This window comes from Lolium rigidum, chromosome 3 (genome assembly GCF_022539505.1).
Source record: "Lolium rigidum isolate FL_2022 chromosome 3, APGP_CSIRO_Lrig_0.1, whole genome shotgun sequence".
NCBI lineage: Eukaryota > Viridiplantae > Streptophyta > Magnoliopsida > Poales > Poaceae > Lolium > Lolium rigidum.
Window position 1 is genome coordinate 198,614,206 of NC_061510.1, and position 19,263 is coordinate 198,633,468.

The following is a 19,263-nucleotide window of genomic DNA, read 5'->3' on the forward strand; positions in this document are numbered from 1 at the left end:
TTTGGCACGGCGAGGTATCAGTGACGGGCGTGTGATGATTGACGTGCGGTCTGGCATCGTGGTGGTGTCGACGGCAGACCTAACAATGACATTACTTTGATCCATGTCCTGAAGATGGGTTGGTGGTGACTTCTAGAGAGCGTGCAAAGGTGTGCGTTGGGGGTCTGCTAGAGCGTTTTGTGTTCCCGGCTCGCTGTTGGGCGGTTTGGTAAGGCCTTCAATTTTATGATTATGTGCCTACATTAGGATGATAGTCCCGACATGGCCACCCCCTTCATCAAGGTTACAGCCTTGCGGGTGTTGTGACATCTATCGTGAGTGAGGTAGCATGAGGTTGATCTCTGTTTTTTCTCTGTAAGCCTATGGTAAATATAATATGTAAAACGGTTCTGCGCATCATCTTAATGCACCGAGGTTTCACCTCTGTTTCGAAAAAGAAAAGAAAAAGGTGTAACTACCGTTCAAAAACAATTTCCATGTGTAGGTACCGTGTGAAAAGTCAGAGCAATAGGTATCTGAATATTTCAGAGGTTGAAAAAAAAGAAATATCATTGAATAAGCCCACAGGAACGTCAACCAAGCTACATTTAGGCTAGCCATAGTGCTAGTATCATAGCTAGTATCATGCATATTGGTCCCACAAAAATGCTGATATGGCAGCTAATTAAGGAGGAGAGAGGAGGTTAGAGTAACATAGGTAGATACTGTATCATAGCGCAAACAATGAGAAAAATTAATGCTAAACAAATCTTGTACATAAGTTTGCATTGAGATTCTAAAAAACATTAAATATAGCAAGACTATAATACTACTTCATGATACTACCCACTATTATTCAAGACAACCCTGATCTGCCTCCTCCTCCTCCCTCCCAACGCCTCAACTCCAAACCAACGTCCCCCATAAATTAATCCAACCAACATACAACCACTCTCTTCGTCTCTCTCTCTATCTGCAGAGCAGCTACGGCCTACATGCGAGCTATGACCATGGCGCCATCACCCCGTAGCCCGTGCACCTCTCTACTGCTGCAGTCTCTACTCCTCTTCCTCCTCCTCTCCTTGTCCCACTCAGCGAGAGTGACAGCAGCCGTAAGAAACCTGCCGGCAGAGGTACGTACTCGCGTTATGAGCGTGTGTGTGAAACAACACAGGAGAGATCGGTCGATCGCGGATGCCTGCAGAATTAATTTGGAAGCTACGTGCTCCACAAACGCAGGTGGGCGCCGGCGACGAGGGGGCCGCGAGCTTCTCCACCGCGGCGGCAGAGGATGAGCGCTGCGGCGGGAGCGCCGGAGAGGGAGAAGGAGACGAGGAGTGCTTGATGAGGAGGACGCTGGTGGCGCACACCGACTACATCTACACTCAGGGAGGAAAGCACAACTGACGGCAGCCGGCGATTCCGCGTGTGTGGCCTGTGGGTGATGTGTTCTCATGTTCTTCGCCTAGTAGCTAGTAGTGACTGAAATCAGCTTGTGCGCGTGTCTGATCAATGAAACTTGAGGCTGTTTCAAAGGCATATCTTTCATCAGCAATATATATGACGCCAGTTTTGTGTGAATTGGTGCACGCAGTCAGTTGTATATATGTACTCCGTATAAGCTGGTGAGCAATTTTGTTGAGTTGTTTGTCGTCTATGCTGGTCAAGTGAGTGTGTTGGCTTGAGTAAGAACACAGGAAAGGATCTTGTAGGTAATCCTGAACAATAATATGTTGGTCCCTATGCCTGTATCGGCATGCATTATTTGTTGAACTTTCGAGATCAAACTGACATGTCCCTCTCGCTGACCGATAGAAGCTCATGACCTCATGTAGTCATGTGTACCTAAAGCTTGTAAAACCACCCATAACCAAGGATTGCTCCCGTTGGCAGGGCTGATGGTGCTAACAGGGTTAGGCACGGCAGCGTACCGTGTAAGCACAGGGCCAGGCAGCACAACTGAGTTTACACGTTTTCAATCATAGCCTCCAACTCCGAGCATGATTTGCTTTGACACCGTCTTCCTACATTTCTCGCCATGTCCTCGGCGTTGTAAGAATGCAGACGTGGCCACACGGTATTGGCCTGTACACGACGCACAAGTGACTGGTGAGCGTCAACCAGAGAGTCAAAGACGCAATCTTGACCTATCAAGACTTGAGGGTGGCAATAATGGAGGAGGCACTTGGACTGATGTCATGACTCACAAGCTAGCTTTGACACCACGTACGCACCAACCTAATGCTGCCAACAACACAACTCGAAAACAACTAGCCAAGATGGCTTAAAAATGGAGGGAGCTAGGCTGCAGCACGACAAGCATGTGACCAGTTTGTCCTATGTATCATGTTCATGGTACCAGTAGCTGACTTGTTGCCACGTGAATGGCCAGCGGGGTAGAATCCAGCTCAAGCCCGGGGCTCACCTGAATTCTCTTATTTCTTGATTTCATCTTGATCACTGGTTTGGGCGCATCCAGATGGGTACCCTGTGTTAAACTACGGATCAAACCGCGCCGGCCAAAGGTACCAGCCACAGCCAAACAATTCTGTCAGATACAGAACAAGGAAAATATGCTGAATTCTGCAGGACAATTGGTCCATGCTTTGCCAAATTTTTACCAAACTTCATGGTAGTCATGCTTTGACAAACAATTTGTCAGATACAGAACAAGGAAAAGATGATGAATTCTGCAGGACGATATGGCCCATGATTTGCCATAGTTTACCAAACTCCATGTCGTTCTCATATACACCAAATTTTGGGTCCGCAAAGACGTCTGGTAGGGGTTTGAGCCTATACATGTGATATATGTGCAATTGCTTTCCTTTCCAATGAAAAATATAATACAGGTAGAGCCTCATCATCACTGTTGAAGAATACATGATTGAGCATCCATGGATCAGAGAGTTGTTCCAGATCCGAAATGCACAAGTCTCTACACACTGTACAACAGTCACTGGCACCACATGGTAAAGTTGAGACTTGGATTGTGAAAATCGATTTTTGGCATCTACCAGCCAAAGAGACAGCACAAGGGGAGCAATTCTGCCGCAGCAGCAGCAGCTGATGACAGCAGAACCATGAGGCCATACAGTAGACATGGCCCAAGCTCATGTGTATACATGTGGGATTGAACCAGATGCACGAAGCCAAGGTTTACCATTGATGTCATGCCGCATCATCATCTTCCTCCAGATCACTGAAAGATACGTCCTCATCGTCGTCTGCTATTTGAATAGGTGTGCTTCCGGAACCACCAGTGTCCTCCTCCAACCATTCATCCCCATCATCGTCGGTGTCATCCTTATCAGCCTTCTGAATGATAACTCTTGATCCCTCCCAGAGGTCACTTACTGGCTGTTTCCGTTGATCTTCTTTAGATGGAAAACTGTCTACTAATGTCACAGTCTCCTCATCTGCTTCAGCATCTTCTGCGGTGAAGTCAGGTGTGCTTTCTTCAATCCTAGATTGTGCGAACTCAGTCGCATCTTCTTTAGATAAAGCATGAATGCTTTCTTCTATCTCGGATTGTGATAACTCAGTGGCATCTCTTAATACGGGCACAAGTTGTACACACACACTGCTGCTGATGTTATCTGAAGAAACAGCCCCAGCATCACCGATTATATCTTTTGATGGTGCATCGTCGAGATGGATTGTTTCAAGAATACCATAATCTACGTTGCCAAAAGATGTGGCCCTCGCAGAGGCATCTTGATCTTTTAATGAGGGGACCACCTCTACAGGCGTAGCAACAGTACCATCTGCATTGCTGATAGTCGGAGCTACTGTGTCTTCATTGCTCTCAAGCTTTGTCTGATATTGGAAATTTTGTGACAACTGCTCTCTAGCTTCTAAAACCTGTGCCAAGTCAAGAAAATGGGATATTAGAAGTTTGGCACCAAACAATGTAGTCATATAAATTCTCTACTGTGCCATCATGAACAAGTTTGTTTTTTCTCGAGAAAACGCGAAGAGATTTTCATTTAACTTAAGAGGTAGAGTTTTTGTTACAAACCTCCTAAGAGTAGGAGGTACACAGCATCATGAGCAAGTTAAGCGGTGGCCATCAGTTATGTGCGCTAAAATACCCTAAACTACACTTATGCCTTAGACAGTACTCAGTCTCGTTATGAAAACATAATGTTCTAACACTTATAGAGCTTGTTTAGTTTGCTACCAACTTTATAGCACTGGCAAATTTCAGAGCAAAACCAAGCAATTAGCCAAATTTGGCTTGCCACATTGGCAGAAAACCAAGCAGGCTCCTAGTGACACAATATTAGGCCACTTTGATTCGCAGGATTCTCAAAGCGCAGTAATAGGAAAACACGGGATTGGAGTGGCATGTCCTCTTGAATCCTTCTACGAAACTACATGAATTTGGATCAAAGAATGTTTGAAGCCACATAAAAACATAGGAATTGTGCTAAAAGGTTTGAGTGGCTGGAAATTTTCCTCCAAAATAGAGTGCAAAGGATCCTTAGGGGTTAAAATCCTGCGACTCAAACTACCTACGTAGGAAAAATTCCTAAGGATTGAAATCCTCCAAATAATCCTATGAGATTCCTACGAACCAAAAAGTGGCACTTGATGGCTAGTCGTGCACCTTCGGTGTCCAACATTTCTCTTGATTCACTTTATAGTTTACTAGCACAAAACCCGTGTGTTGCAACGGTGTCACATGAAATTAAATTATCTCATTTTATAAGTTTTCGTGCGTCGATCAAATCGAAATAGCATGTAGCTTTTGATTGATCTATTTTTTTATATCGTGTATAATAGTGAAAATCACGTAATATCAATTTGAAACATATAATAGTGTGCTCCCTGAGTCGACCAAATCCAAATAGTGGGTACCCCTTAATTTTGTACGTCGTTTTGCAGTTCTATGGCAAACTGACAACACACAAACATTCTGTCATTTTCACTATAATTTTGAAAAGGGGAAGTCCTAGGCTTTGCATCAATCAATACGGGCAACATTTTATTAAAGCATTATTAAAAGCCCTACAAAATAGAAATGAAAGTGCTAAGTCATCAAAACATTACAGTTCATGGATCTGCAATAGCACCATGTTCTGAATCGATCAAGCTTCGTGGCATATGTCCCTCTGAGCAATGATAAAGAAAAAAACCACGCTTGATCAACTTCACTTATTTTTTGCCGTGTTGATCAGCTTTCAGCTGGCGGTCGCGCTCAAGCCCAGTAGGGAACCATCCATCCTGGGTCCTCTTAGTTTTTTCCATGGGCCGCAGCTGCTCTCTTCTCTCTCTTATCTCTTAGTATCTCTTATCGATATCTCTAGGTGGGGGGCAGGCAGGAGAGAAGTGCTGCGCTGCCTCTCCTTCCGCCCCAGGAACTCCATCTCTTCCTATCCTCCCCCGCCTCCAGGAAGCAAGATCAGTTCGGCGTCCGGCAACGCAAGGCACCTCCCCACACATGTCGGTTCCGGGGAAATCGAGGCTGGCGGGATCAGCAATTTCGAGGCAGATCTTTCCGCACCTGCTTCCTGGTGCTTTTTTTTCAATCTCTCACCGTCCTCACCCCATGGGGTTAATTTCTTTCTAATCAAATCTGAGGCGGCTTGTTGATTTCTGAGAAGTTGAAGTATATAAACTGGCCGAACTCGTATTAATGAAACGAGGTGGGACTATCAAGTACTCGAAAATATGCAGGCGTGTGTAACTACCTTTGGACGGGACGAGGGGCTTGCAGCTCATTGATACACACCAGGCCCACCAACATAGCTACCTGGCCTAGCGCTAGCGCAACCGGGGACGGACGACAAAGCCCAACGCGAGCGATCGGTTCATTAAGTGCCCATTGTAAAAGCCCAGCGCGTGGCGAGCAGGAAGGGGCGGTCTGGTGGACTGTTCTGACCATCTTCTCTCGCGCGCGTGGCGAGGAGGAACGGGCGGTCGGGTGGACCGGGATAGTAGCAACAGGCGCAAAACTGAACCGGTACCATGGTACAACAGTATTATGTGATTTGGTGGGAGGGCAAAACGGTCCTAAAAAAAGTTGGACGAAAATTTTGGCAGAAACCTTAGCTCCTTTATTATTAGGTATAGATATTAGTCCAATACTGCGAAGCCATTAAAAATATCGCAAAGAAGAAAAATAAAAGGTTGCAATAAAAAGTACCCTGTACCATTTAATGAGCAAAACAAGTAGAGAGCAGATGAATGCATCTTCCCATTTTACATGGAACAGAGAAATGGACCATTGTAAAAATACCTACAATTTATGCTAGGCACTCAATAAACTTGTTACAATAAAGTGGCAAATTGTAACATCCCAAAATTTTCCAAATTTTGAATGTAAAACATAAATTTAGTTGATTCAATTGTTTGTCTGTGTTGAAATTTTACAAGAAATTAAAACTTTTTGAGTTTTATTTAAAAGCCATTCCCAAAATAAAAAAAATTCACAAAGATATGTTTCAAAGCATTTCCAAACCAAACCTATTTCTATTTTATGTTTTTGAAATCATATATGATTTTATTTTGAGACAAAAGGCCCAAATCTTATTTTGAAATATCAATGCCCAAGTAATCATATAAAGTGCTATATGCATAATAATATTTTTGTAATTGGTTTTCACCAATTTTAGTTTTATAAAGTTATTTGAGTCGTTTCGACTTCAATATCAAGATCCATGTTGAAATAAAACTTGCGAAAGCTTTCAGGTTTGGGAACTATTTTAATTACCTGATTTCATAAAATCCAAAGTATATTTCTGGTTTTCCTAATATGCCATCAGGCCAAATGCATAAAAATATATCTCTGTATTTTTGTTTTGGACTAAAAGAGTAATCCTTAGTGTCCCAAAATCATACAGAACAGATTGCAAAATTTTCAAAGTTTATTTAAGTTAATTTAGTGGCCTAAATCGATTTATACAAAAGATACAAGAAAAGAAAAGGAAAAGGAAAAAAAAAATAAACCGGCCAGGCCAACTCAATGAGCCAGCCAAGCCAGAGCTACACGTGATCGCGCGCGAGGCCGCGCGGTCGAGCCAGCCTAGCAAGCGCCAGGAACCAACGTTGCTCCAATTCCTTTCATTGTTTTCTTTATCTTTCCTTTTGTCTGGCAGGTGGAGCCCATATTCATCATCTACCTTGGACGGGATTTCCTCCTGCACGCGTACGCGTTTTAAACAGCCCAGGAAAATCTCCGATTTCCACTCGAATTTCTCGCTCCTCACCCACGAAAATTCGTCGATAAATACTCCACGAGACCCTCCACCGAAAACTCACACAAACCCTAGCTAATACGCCCCCGAGCTGCCGGATTTCGAGCTCACCGCCGTCGTCGACTTGAAGCTCCGAGATTGATGTCGCCGTCGAATCCGACCGGCCATGCTCCTCCTTTTTGTTCCAAGATTTTTATCCTGCGAGTACCTCATCTTCTCAACTATTTTTCACCCTCTCGTAGCGCACGTGAACGTCCGCAATTCGTCGCCGGAGTTTCGCCGGAGTTCGCGACCTCCATCCTCCCGTAGATGATGTTCGGAAAAACAACGGACGACGCCAAGCATACTAGTGTCACCGCGGCGTTAATCGGAAGATTGTCTCCGCTTCTCCATCTCGGAAGACCGCTACGTACGCCGACGTCGTCAACCACCGGAGCCAAAAGCAAGCTAGCTAGCCGGAGCAACACCATCGTCCACGAACCAGTCCGCCACTATCATGGTCTACTTTGCCCCGACGTGGTATGCGGCCATCATCTCCCTCCGTCTATCTCACATGCATGGTCAACATTAGATCAGTTTTAATTTTTATTAAACCAACTTTAACCTATCATGCCATACCGCGTGTCTCGCTTTTTATTATCTTTCCACGCGCAGGTGCTGTGAGAATCAATCGATTCTTCACAGAATGGTACTAGCTGGTCCATGTTAGACTGGTTAACTTAACCGGTTCACGCGCACGATCAATTGGATTCCGTGTTATCGCGTATGTGCTAGCTGATCTTTAACTTTAAAATTCTATATCAAATCATTCATAACTCGGTTTTAGATGATTCTTCTTGCATTGAGTTTATAATTAAATTCTCTACGACTTTCCTGTAGAGAGATTTTCCATCCGATAAACTTTTCTGGACAACTTTTCGTACAACATCAAAATTTAACCGCGACATGTTTAATCTTGTAAAATTCATAAATAATGTTTGGAAACTCGGATTCTAACAAATAATATGTCGTTGAACTCACAAAAATGAGGAGAACACAGTGGTGCAATAAAATTTGACTTTTAAATTGTTTTCGAATATTCAAATTTAAATACGTAAGTTTGAGTATTTTCTGCATGGTTTAAATTCTGCAAATTTAAATCAAATGATTCCTCTTGCAATGGAACTTATTGATGTCCCATATCCATTAATATCAGTGCCTAAAACTTATAGAACTATTTGCAAGTATTCAAGTCTAAATATGATAACTTGAGTAGTTTCGACATAACTTAAACTCTATAAATCCCTTTAAGTTGATTCCAATTGTAAATGCAAATAAATGGAATTATCTATCCGAGTCGTATGTCTACAAAAGAATTATTTAATTATAATATACTGAAAGGTGCTGTTGTGTTAAAAGCCTATTTAAAATCCTAATTGAATGTAGAAAATGTTTATAAAGTTTCTTTTTGATTTAATTTTCGTTTTCAGAACATGTACACACTATGTTTGCTCTGTTTGTATTGCGCTGATTATTGATTGTGAATTGTTTGCCATCGTTAGATTGTCCGGATTGTTATTCGTGTGATTGCGAAGAGTGCGAGCTACAACAACAAATAAGGCAAGTTGAACTTTTGATCATAACAGATCTATTGTTTTTCTATATGTGCAGCAGGATTTTAGTACAAATACATGTGTAGGATTGTTATTGATGGATTGTGTGCTATTGCTATGAAACCCGGCTTAGGATAGCCATATGTTTTTATGATTGGATTCATTTGTAGTCAACCTATGTTTGATTGCTTATGCTTACTTTATAAGTGAGTGGAATATCTTGTCATGTGTATGTATTAGTTGAAAGGTTAATTTTGAGTTGACAAAACAATTATTGGATGAATTGGGGCGGATATGAATAGTACTTGAGAAGGTTGTAGGTCGACCGACATGGTAAGGGCTTTGAGCCGGACTTACTGACATGTATAGGTCGAGTGGCATGGTAAGGGCAGAAAGCCTGACTTACTGACATGTACACTAGTGATGGGAGGGTGGCATGGTAAGGGCGTTGAGCCGGACTTACTGACATGTTCACTGGTGGTGAGTGGCATGGTAAGGGTGTTGAGCCAGACTTACTGACATGTACACTGGTGGTGGCATGGTAAGGGTTTTGAGCCTGACTTACTGACATGTACACTAATGGAGTGGAGATTAGCATGGTAAGGGTATTGAGCCTGACTTACTGACATGTGCAATGAAGAAAAGGAGATTAGCATGGTAGGGGTCCTGAGCTTGGCCTACTCACATGTGCACTAAAGGAGTTCGGAGATTAAAGTTGTTGAGATAAAACTAGGACGATACTATGATTGCTTTGTGCAAAATAAAATAAAAGTTTGAACCCTCAACTCGAAAATGTACTTGATAGGTTTGTTATAAATCTCTAGTGATACTCGCCAATACAATTCCAAATGTATTGACCCTGCGTGGCTGCAACGTTTTATGTTGCGTATATTCCGATGAACGAGTGAGGTTCGATGGTTAGGGTTACGAGTCTATACTCGACATGCTCGCTCGTGGCACATGAAGATGAAGGGCTCCATGCCGATATGTTTCGTTGTAAACTCGATATTGAGCTAGCCTTGTGCTATGCAACTTGTAATTATTATGTAATATCCGGATCATGCGATGTAATAAAGACCTTTGTTTCTTGGTATTACATCTTAAACTGTGTGTGCTAGCGATTGATCCAGGGACTAGCACAAATAATCACAGAGATTCAACCCGTACCGGGTTGAATCGCTACAGATGGTATCAGAGCATTGTGTTGACTGTAGGTTCGTGACCCTAGGTTTGGAATAGTAATAGGAAGACTTTAGGATGAAAAATTTATCTAGTCCAATTTTTATTAAAAAGATCTTGCATTTTGAACTTCTTGTATTCTCATCTACTTCACCTTCAAAATAATTTCCTTTTACCTTAGATGGCCTAACACTTGAAATCTATCAAGGAAGGACCGATGATGACCATGTCTCTTAAGTGTGAAGATCGATGCTTCATATGTTATTACTCGACTCAAGCATGATGCAACTTCATGGAAGACCAACGAAGAATTTGGAGAATACTTCAATGCATACTTGACAACCCAAAAGATACACCATAACGAAGTAGAAGAGGTTGAAGCATTGAATGTAGAAATAGAAGAGACCTCCAATAATTTTAGCTTATAAGACCAACGATATGATCATACTGACCCGTGGTATGACCATACTATATTTTGTTTGTGTTTGAACTGATATGCTTGATGTGATGAATGCTTGTTAGATGTTGTTTGTAAGACAATTTGCCTTGATCTGATGTGTTTGGGTAGGAATCTTCTTTAGAACCTTTATATCTATTCTCATCTATACCCAAACCAACACATGTTTTTCTGACAAATCATCATGAAGACACCTTTACAAATCCAACCTTGATGTTCCCTATCAAGATGAAGAAGCATAGAGTGTGAGATACGCAAAACCCTAGTTAAGGATCGATAGAAATATTTTCAAAACAATTAACTAAATGGGAACTGAAATATTGATTCAATTCTCGATGGATTTTTTATCAAACTTGTGAGGTTGACCAAGTGCTAGAATACGAGATTCAATAAATCAAATACGGAGTAATGATCTGGGTGCAGGATGGATTGATCACCATTCCTACTACTCTTATTATTCGCTTTCGTAACGTTGACTTTGCGAATCTAGAGAGATATACCTATAAAAGAGATGTCGATGATAAGCCTAAACCCTAGGGTGGAAAAATATTATACCCTTATAGTAGGCAAGTGCTGCCAAGCGTAGGACTACAATGAGAATGAACATCCAACTACAAGATGAAGATAGTGGAATACTGTCGATGACACTAACAAGTAAGAGGATGAAGGATGTCGGGAAGTCCTCTCATCTTGGTCTTCCGATTGACTCAAAGAGTGACCCATCAATGTCAAAAGTAGTTCAACCACCAGCCCATAGGGATTAGAAGCCTAACCATGAGGAAAAGCCTACTCAAATCACTTTAAAGAGATATGTTGTTCACTATATGTGAATAAACAGCAACATATTAGATATTAACTTAGAAGCCATAGATGTTTCCCAAAGATGACCTAGTGTCAATTCATATCATAGGATGTGCCAAGTCATACCCAAGATAAACTCAGCCTGAACCCAAGACATAAGACTGGCTGCAAAAGTTTCTTTTAAGGGTGGTAGCCCACCCAAACATATCGCAAACCCATCTTTCCTTCAGCCTCTCTCGAATCTCGAGGACGAGATTCCTTTTAAGGGTGGTAGTCTGTAACATCCCAAAATTTTCCAAATTTTGAATGTAAAACATAAATTTAGTTGATTCAATTGTTTGTCTGTGTTGAAATTTTACAAGAAATTAAAACTTTTTGAGTTTTATTTAAAAGCCATTCCCAAAATAAAAAAAATTCACAAAGATATGTTTCAAAGCATTTCCAAACCAAACCTATTTCTATTTTATGTTTTTGAAATCATATATGATTTTATTTTGAGACAAAAGGCCCAAATCTTATTTTGAAATATCAATGCCCAAGTAATCATATAAAGTGCTATATGCATAATAATATTTTTGTAATTGGTTTTCACCAATTTTAGTTTTATAAAGTTATTTGAGTCGTTTCGACTTCAATATCAAGATCCATGTTGAAATAAAACTTGCGAAAGCTTTCGGGTTTGGGAACTATTTTAATTACCTCGATTTCATAAAATCCAAAGTATATTTCTGGTTTTCCTAATATGCCATCGAGCCAAATGCATAAAAATATATCTCCGTATTTTTGTTTTGGACTAAAAGAGTAATCCTTAGTGTCCCAAAATCATACGGAACAGATTGCAAAATTTTCAAAGTTTATTTAAGTTAATTTAGTGGCCTAAATCGATTTATACAAAAGATACAAGAAAAGAAAAGGAAAAGGAAAAAAAAATAAACCGGCCAGGCCAACTCAATGAGCCGGCCAAGCCGGAGCTACACGTGATCGCGCGCGAGGCCGCGCGGTCGAGCCAGCCTAGCAAGCGCCAGGAACCAACGTTGCTCCAATTCCTTTCATTGTTTTCTTTATCTTTCCTTTTGTCCGGCAGTGGAGCCCATATTCATCATCTACCTTGGACGGGATTTCCTCCGCACGCGTACGCGTTTTAAACAGCCCAGGAAAATCTCCGATTTCCACTCGAATTTCTCGCTCCTCACCCACGAAAATTCGTCGATAAATACTCCACGAGACCCTCCACCGAAAACTCACACAAACCCTAGCTAATACGCCCCCGAGCTGCCGGATTTCGAGCTCACCGCCGTCGTCGACTTGAAGCTCCGAGATTGATGTCGCCGTCGAATCCGACCGGCCATGCTCCTCCTTTTTGTTCCAAGATTTTTATCCTGCGAGTACCTCATCTTCTCAACTATTTTTCACCCTCTCGTAGCGCACGTGAACGTCCGCAATTCGTCGCCGGAGTTTCGCCGGAGTTCGCGACCTCCATCCTCCCGTAGATGATGTTCGGAAAAACAACGGACGACGCCAAGCATACTAGTGTCACCGCGGCGTTAATCGAAGATTGTCTCCGCTTCTCCATCTCGGAAGACCGCTACGGACGCCGACGTCGTCAACCACTCGGAGCCAAAAGCAAGCTAGCTAGCCGGAGCAACACCATCGTCCACGAACCAGTCCGCCACTATCATGGTCTACTTTGCCCCGACGTGGTATGCGGCCATCATCTCCCTCCGTCTATCTCACATGCATGGTCAACATTAGATCAGTTTTAATTTTTATTAAACCAACTTTAACCTATCATGCCATACCGCGTGTCTCGCTTTTTATTATCTTTCCACGCACGTGTGCTGTGAGAATCAATCGATTCTTCACGGAATGGTACTAGCTGGTCCATGTTAGACTCGGTTAACTTAACCGGTTCACGCGCACGATCAATTGGATTCCGTGTTATCGCGTATGTGCTAGCTGATCTTTAACTTTAAAATTCTATATCAAATCATTCATAACTCGGTTTTAGATGATTCTTCTTGCATTGAGTTTATAATTAAATTCTCTACGACTTTCCTGTAGAGAGATTTTCCATCCGATAAACTTTTCCGGACAACTTTTCGTACAACATCAAAATTTAACCGCGACATGTTTAATCTTGCAAAATTCATAAATAATGTTTGGAAACTCGGATTCTAACAAATAATATGTCGTTGAACTCACAAAAATGAGGAGAACACAGTGGTGCAATAAAATTTGACTTTTAAATTGTTTTCGAATATTCAAATTTAAATACGTAAGTTTGAGTATTTTCTCGCATGGTTTAAATTCTGCAAATTTAAATCAAATGATTCCTCTTGCAATGGAACTTATTGATGTCCCATATCCATTAATATCGGTGCCTAAAACTTATAGAACTATTTGCAAGTATTCAAGTCTAAATATGATAACTTGAGTAGTTTCGACATAACTTAAACTCTATAAATCCCTTTAAGTTGATTCCAATTGTAAATGCAAATAAATGGAATTATCTATCCGAGTCGTATGTCTACAAAAGAATTATTTAATTATAATATACTGAAAGGTGCTGTTGTGTTAAAAGCCTATTTAAAATCCTAATTGAATGTAGAAAATGTTTATAAAGTTTCTTTTTGATTTAATTTTCGTTTTCAGAACATGTACACACTATGTTTGCTCTGTTTGTATTGCGCTGATTATTGATTGTGAATTGTTTGCCATCGTTAGATTGTCCAGATTGTTATTCGTGTGATTGCGAAGAGTGCGAGCTACAACAACAAATAAGGCAAGTTGAACTTTTGATCATAACAGATCTATTGTTTTTCTATATGTGCAGCAGGATTTTAGTACAAATACATGTGTAGGATTGTTATTGATGGATTGTGTGCTATTGCTATGAAACCCGACTTAGGATAGCCATATGTTTTTATGATTGGATTCATTTGTAGTCAACCTATGTTTGATTGCTTATGCTTACTTTATAAGTGAGTGGAATATCTTGTCATGTGTATGTATTAGTTGAAAGGTTAATTTTGAGTTGACAAAACAATTATTGGATGAATTGGGGCGGATATGAATAGTACTTGAGAAGGTTGTAGGTCGACCGACATGGTAAGGGCTTTGAGCCGGACTTACTGACATGTATAGGTCGAGTGGCATGGTAAGGGCAGAAAGCCTGACTTACTGACATGTACACTAGTGATGGGAGGGTGGCATGGTAAGGGCGTTGAGCCGGACTTATCGACATGTTCACTCGGTGGTGAGTGGCATGGTAAGGGTGTTGAGCCGGACTTACCGACATGTACACCGGTGGTGGCATGGTAAGGGTTTTGAGCCCGACTTATCGACATGTACACTAATGGAGTGGAGATTAGCATGGTAAGGGTATTGAGCCCGACTTATCGACATGTGCAATGAAGAAAAGGAGATTAGCATGGTAGGGGTCCTGAGCTTGGCCTACTCACATGTGCACTAAAGGAGTTCGGAGATTAAAGTTGTTGAGATAAAACTAGGACGATACTATGATTGCTTTGTGCAAAATAAAATAAAAATTTGAACCCTCAACTCGAAAATGTACTTGATAGGTTTGTTATAAATCTCTAGTGATACTCGCCAATACAATTCCAAATGTATTGACCCTGCGTGGCTGCAACGTTTTATGTTGCAGATATTCCGATGAACGAGTGAGGTTCGATGGTTAGGGTTACGAGTCTATACTCGACATGCTCGCCTGTGGCACATGAAGATGAAGGGCTCCATGTTGATATGTTTCGTTGTAAACTCTGATATTGAGCTAGCCTTGTGCTATGCAACTTGTAATTATTATGTAATATCTGGATCATGCGATGTAATAAAGACCTTTGTTTCTTGGTATTACATCTTAAACTGTGTGTGCTAGCGATTGATCCAGGGACTAGCACAAATAATCACAGAGATTCAACCCGTACCGGGTTGAATCGCTACACAAATACTATTGCAATTCATCACTCTAGCTAAATTAAGCTTCAAACTACAAGCCTATTTTGAGGGAATGTAGAAGTTCCATGAAAATCGATATCTGGGAATTATAAACTAAGTCTACTGAATATTTGGATAGAGAAATTTTTTTTTTTTGAAGGAATACGGTAGGGGAAGCCCCTACAGTGATTTTGTTTTTAAATAATAAGAACCCAAATTCGCATCTCTGGGGACTTGAACCTGGGTGGCTGGGTTGTACGTCCACTTCCCTAACCAAGTGAGCTAGGCTCACTTCTTAGAGAGAAAATTATTTGATTATTAAAAAAAATCTAAGGATAAAGACTGAATGGAACATGTAAAGTAAATAAAACTAATATGCGTTATTGATTGTGCCCCAACTCCAAACAGTCTTAAAGAAGATTTGCCCAGTAAATATTCTTGATATCATACTGAAACAAAATCTGAGTGGAGGCATTTGAGTTATGGAGAAAACACTACAATATTATCAAAGAATTTAGTCAGATCAGAGGTACATAATTCATTTTCTATAACATTGCAATAGCAGAAAAATAATGCATTAGTTTTAGTTTTAACAGGATTCAGACGAAGAAGGAATGCAGGAGCATGCATTTGTTGAAGCATTGACCAGTAAGCTTTGGTACATTAATAAGTGTAGCTCTAAAAAGAGGAGAAGTTCCATCGCAAGCACGTGAGTAGAGTTTGAGAGATTAGACAATCACATTTTACAGTTGCCAAAAGCTGTGTAGTAACAGACTCGACATTTGATATGGGAGCAGTGTGAGATTGACTAACAGTCAACTTCTAAATAGAACATCTAAGGAAATAAAGGGTGCAAATCGTCAACACAAATGCATCTACAATCTAGTGAACATTTTCTTTTGGTTGTTTTTCCTGTGTGACTTGCTCCTTCTAATGCAAAATGATGCGCATTTAGATGCGTGTTGGAGAATAAAAATCATATAAGCCCTTGTCACCCCAATTAAAGCATTATATCAACGGAAATGACCTGTGGAGTAGAAAGAAGGTCGACCGCCTCCTTTGTGAGCTTGGGATGCAGCAGCACAAAGTATATCTTCCAGAAGCAGCCCTCGCTGATGTGGCCGGGGGAGAGCTCGATTCTCAGATCCGCCAGCTCCGGCGCCACGCTCTCGACGGCCAGCGCGTGGTCTTGCTGCGCATCAGTCATGTCAAAATCTGCACTCGAAAGCCAACACGGGAGAATCAAAAATCAGTTACGATTCAAGAGGTGTTCACGAAGACGAAGGGAGGCAATTGAACGCACGAACCGTCCGAGTCCGCGTCGTCGGGGAGAAAGGGGAAGTCGAGCCAGAGCTCGGGCCGCATGGCGGCGTCCCGCGCGAAGACGACCACGTCCTCCGTAACCCCGGCGGCCTCCGTCCCACTCCAGTCTTCTTCCGGGGGCAGTAGAGAGGAGGCGATCTTGGCGAGATCCGCGACGGTCTGGCGGCCCGGGAGCCGCGCGAGCCCCGCGCGGAAGCGGCCCGCGATCTCGGCCGGGTTTGGAGCGCGGCGTGAGCCGTCGCTGCCCCCAGGAGTGGGCGCCGCGAGGAAGGAGGCGATGCCCTGGAACCGGTTGGCGAGGGCGTCGGTGAGCTCCGAGAGGTCCTCGCGGACGCCGCGAGGGGGTGAGCCCGGGGAGTATGAAGCAGAGGGGCGGGGGTCTTCGCCGTCGGAGAGGAGGGTGTTGGCGATGGAACGCGCGAACCAAGACATTGCCGGCGACGGTGGCAGTCGCTGTGGGAGTGCGGTGACTTAGCGGAGGAGTAGGGGGTGCCGACGTTGCCGTGCGCTGTCTCGTCGCTGTCCGGTGAGCCCTTCTGCTAATGCCTAAGGGCATCTCCAACCGCGCGACCCAAACGGACGCGCTGGGCCGTCCGTTTTGGGCCGTTTGGGTCGCCGCCCGGACACGCGGACAGCGGCCCGCGTCCGCGTGTCTGTTTGGATCGCGCGCTGCGCCCAACGCGCGGACGCATCGCAAATTGGAGAAACACGAAAACAAATTTAAAAGGGCAAATTTAAACGATATTTGATTAAACATATGCCCTATTTTGGGCAAATTTAGTACATAGCCCTATTTTGGGCAAATAAAACTAACAAAAGAAGCCCCTATATGGGCTTTTAAATTTAAACTAAAATATAAACAGAAAATAAAAAACCCTCTAGGGTTTGGTCGGCGGCGCGGTGGCCGCCGGTGCGCCGCCTAGCCCCAGTGGGCGTCGTCGGCGACGTCGTCGAGGTCCCCGGCGGCGAGGCACCGTCGTGGCTCGACCGCGCCGGGGACTCCGGCCGAGGAGACCACAGGGCCTCCTCCCACGGCGAGTGGGGTCCGGAGCCACCCGCGCCGCCCTGGAGGCGCCGCCGCCTCTCCCGCCGGCGGCGCCGCCCGGCCTCCTCGGGCGCCGACTCCTCCGGCGGCGCGCACCTCTCCTCCTGGCGGCGCTGCCGCCGGCGGCGCGGCGCCCGGCCTCCTCCCGCCGCGCCGTCTCCTCCTCCTCCTCCCGTCGCGCCCGGAGGGCCTCGGTCGTAGAGCGCCCGGCCCTCCGCGTCCTCCACCTCCCGCCGCGCCGCCTCCTCCATTTCGGAGGTGCGAATGGCCGCATGGAGTTGCGGCCATTTCGCCTCCTCCTCCGCCGCCGAGACGATGAGGGCGGCACGGAGGTCCGGGTCCTCCTCCGAGGACTCGGGCTTGGGCTCGAGCAGCAGCGGCGGCGGCCAGCAGCAGCGGCGGCGGTTGCGGCAATGCCGCGCCGCGGCGGGCGGCCTCTCCGATGTGGAGGCCGCCTCGGGTTCCGCACGATGGTCGCAGCGCCGGCGGCCGACGCCGACCGCCGCCGGCCTCGTCGTCGTTCGCTCCGGAAGCGAACCGTCGCTTCGGGGCCATGGCGGCGGTTTTTGCTCGGGGAGTGGAGTGGGGATCGGAGTGGAGGGCCGGATCCCCTCCAATCCCCATTTAATAGACTCCCCGGTCACCGACAGGTGGGCCCAAGGGAGACGAGGCGACCAGCACGCGGACGCGAGCGGACGGCGCGTGCCATCCGCGGCCAACCTAGCCCAGATTTGGGCCGGGTTTGCGTCGTTCCGGACGCCGCGGCCGTCCGCTTTTGCGGTGCGTCCCCGCGTTGGGCCGGGTTTTTGTCCGGCTGGACCCATCCGGACGCGCGGGCGCGGGATGGGTCGCCCCGTTGGAGATGCCCTAAGAGCATCTCCAGTCGCGTCCCCCAAACCGTCCCGCAAAGGGATTTGGGGCGCGCCGGACAAAAAAAGCGTTCCAGCCGCGTCCCCTAAAGCCCATTTTTGTCGCCGCGGTCCGATACGGTGTCCGGCGCCCCGAGCTCGTCCTCGTCCCACAGGGGACGGTCCAGGGACGCCGGACACAACGAAAAGCGAGGCGAACCGACGCGGGGCCGACCCGTCAGCGGCACAGGGAAAATTCGTCTCACACTCCCGCCAAATCCCGTCGCTCCCGCCAAATCGCGCCTATACCGCCGCGCACGAGCCTCCCAAAACATATCCCGCCGCCGATTCATTTCTCCTATCCCGCCGATTTCTTTCTCCCTCCCGCCGTCCACCCGCCGCCGCTACCCTCTCTACATGGCGCCGCCGACAGCCCCCAAAAAGATGGCGAAGAAAGCGGCCAAGAAGCCGCCGGGCAATGGGTCGAAAGGGGCGACAGCCGCCGTTCGCGAAGCCGCGGAAGGCGCCGGCTGCGAAGAAGAAGCCTGAAGGATGGACCGAAGATCAATGGCAGCAAGATTGCCTGCGCCGGAAGCTATCGACGGCGGAGCGGAAAGGACGGAGGGCGGCGGAGCTGGAGAAGAAGGCTCAGGCGGCGCGCCAGCACCGCGCACGTAATGGCCGGGTGTATCGCCGCCACCAACGCGAGCCCATGGAGTACGTCCATGCTGGTGTAAGTTCCGGGAGTGATCTCTCCGTCGCAAGCCGCCTTCTACAACGACGGCACCTCCGCCACTCCCGGGTGCGTGACGCCTAACTTGTCGCCGCACTACCAGGATGCGCTGCCGCACGGCGGCTTCAACCCCAACAACCTCTACTCCCC

General features: G+C 45.1%; 2 protein-coding genes across 2 annotated transcripts; one reads left to right on the forward strand and one right to left on the reverse strand.

Moving 5' to 3' along the window:
- Positions 1 to 883: 883 nt before the first annotated feature.
- LOC124698825 (phytosulfokines 4-like) lies at positions 884 to 1,621 on the forward strand. Its single transcript, XM_047231241.1, has 2 exons — positions 884 to 1,112; positions 1,219 to 1,621. Exons 1-2 carry the CDS (start codon positions 975 to 977, stop codon positions 1,384 to 1,386), a joined length of 306 nt encoding a protein of 101 aa, XP_047087197.1. The 5' UTR covers positions 884 to 974; the 3' UTR covers positions 1,387 to 1,621.
- A 1,021-nt stretch (positions 1,622 to 2,642) lies between these two features.
- Positions 2,643 to 16,963, reverse strand: LOC124702879 (otolith matrix protein OMM-64-like). The gene is made up of 3 exons (XM_047235054.1): positions 16,472 to 16,963; positions 16,192 to 16,379; positions 2,643 to 3,843 (listed from the first exon to the last, which is right to left on the reverse strand). The coding sequence occupies exons 1-3, from the start codon at positions 16,917 to 16,919 to the stop codon at positions 3,151 to 3,153; spliced, it is 1,329 nt and encodes a 442-aa protein (XP_047091010.1). The 5' UTR covers positions 16,920 to 16,963; the 3' UTR covers positions 2,643 to 3,150.
- Between the last annotated feature and the right edge of the window lie 2,300 nt (positions 16,964 to 19,263).

What these genes read in the sequence shown, in the direction of transcription:
- LOC124698825 (XM_047231241.1), top strand. Translation starts at nt 975, where the DNA reads ATGCGAGCTATGACCATGGCGCCATCACCCCGTAGCCCGTGCACCTCT. An exon ending in TAAGAAACCTGCCGGCAGAG is followed by an intron (nt 1,113 to 1,218) that starts GTACGTACTCGC and finishes CCACAAACGCAG; the next exon opens with GTGGGCGCCGGCGACGAGGG.
- LOC124702879 (XM_047235054.1), bottom strand. Translation starts at nt 16,919, where the DNA reads ATGTCTTGGTTCGCGCGTTCCATCGCCAACACCCTCCTCTCCGACGGC. An exon ending in CGACGACGCGGACTCGGACG is followed by an intron (nt 16,380 to 16,471) that starts GTTCGTGCGTTC and finishes TTTCGAGTGCAG; the next exon opens with ATTTTGACATGACTGATGCG. An exon ending in ACCTTCTTTCTACTCCACAG is followed by an intron (nt 3,844 to 16,191) that starts GTCATTTCCGTT and finishes GACTTGGCACAG; the next exon opens with GTTTTAGAAGCTAGAGAGCA.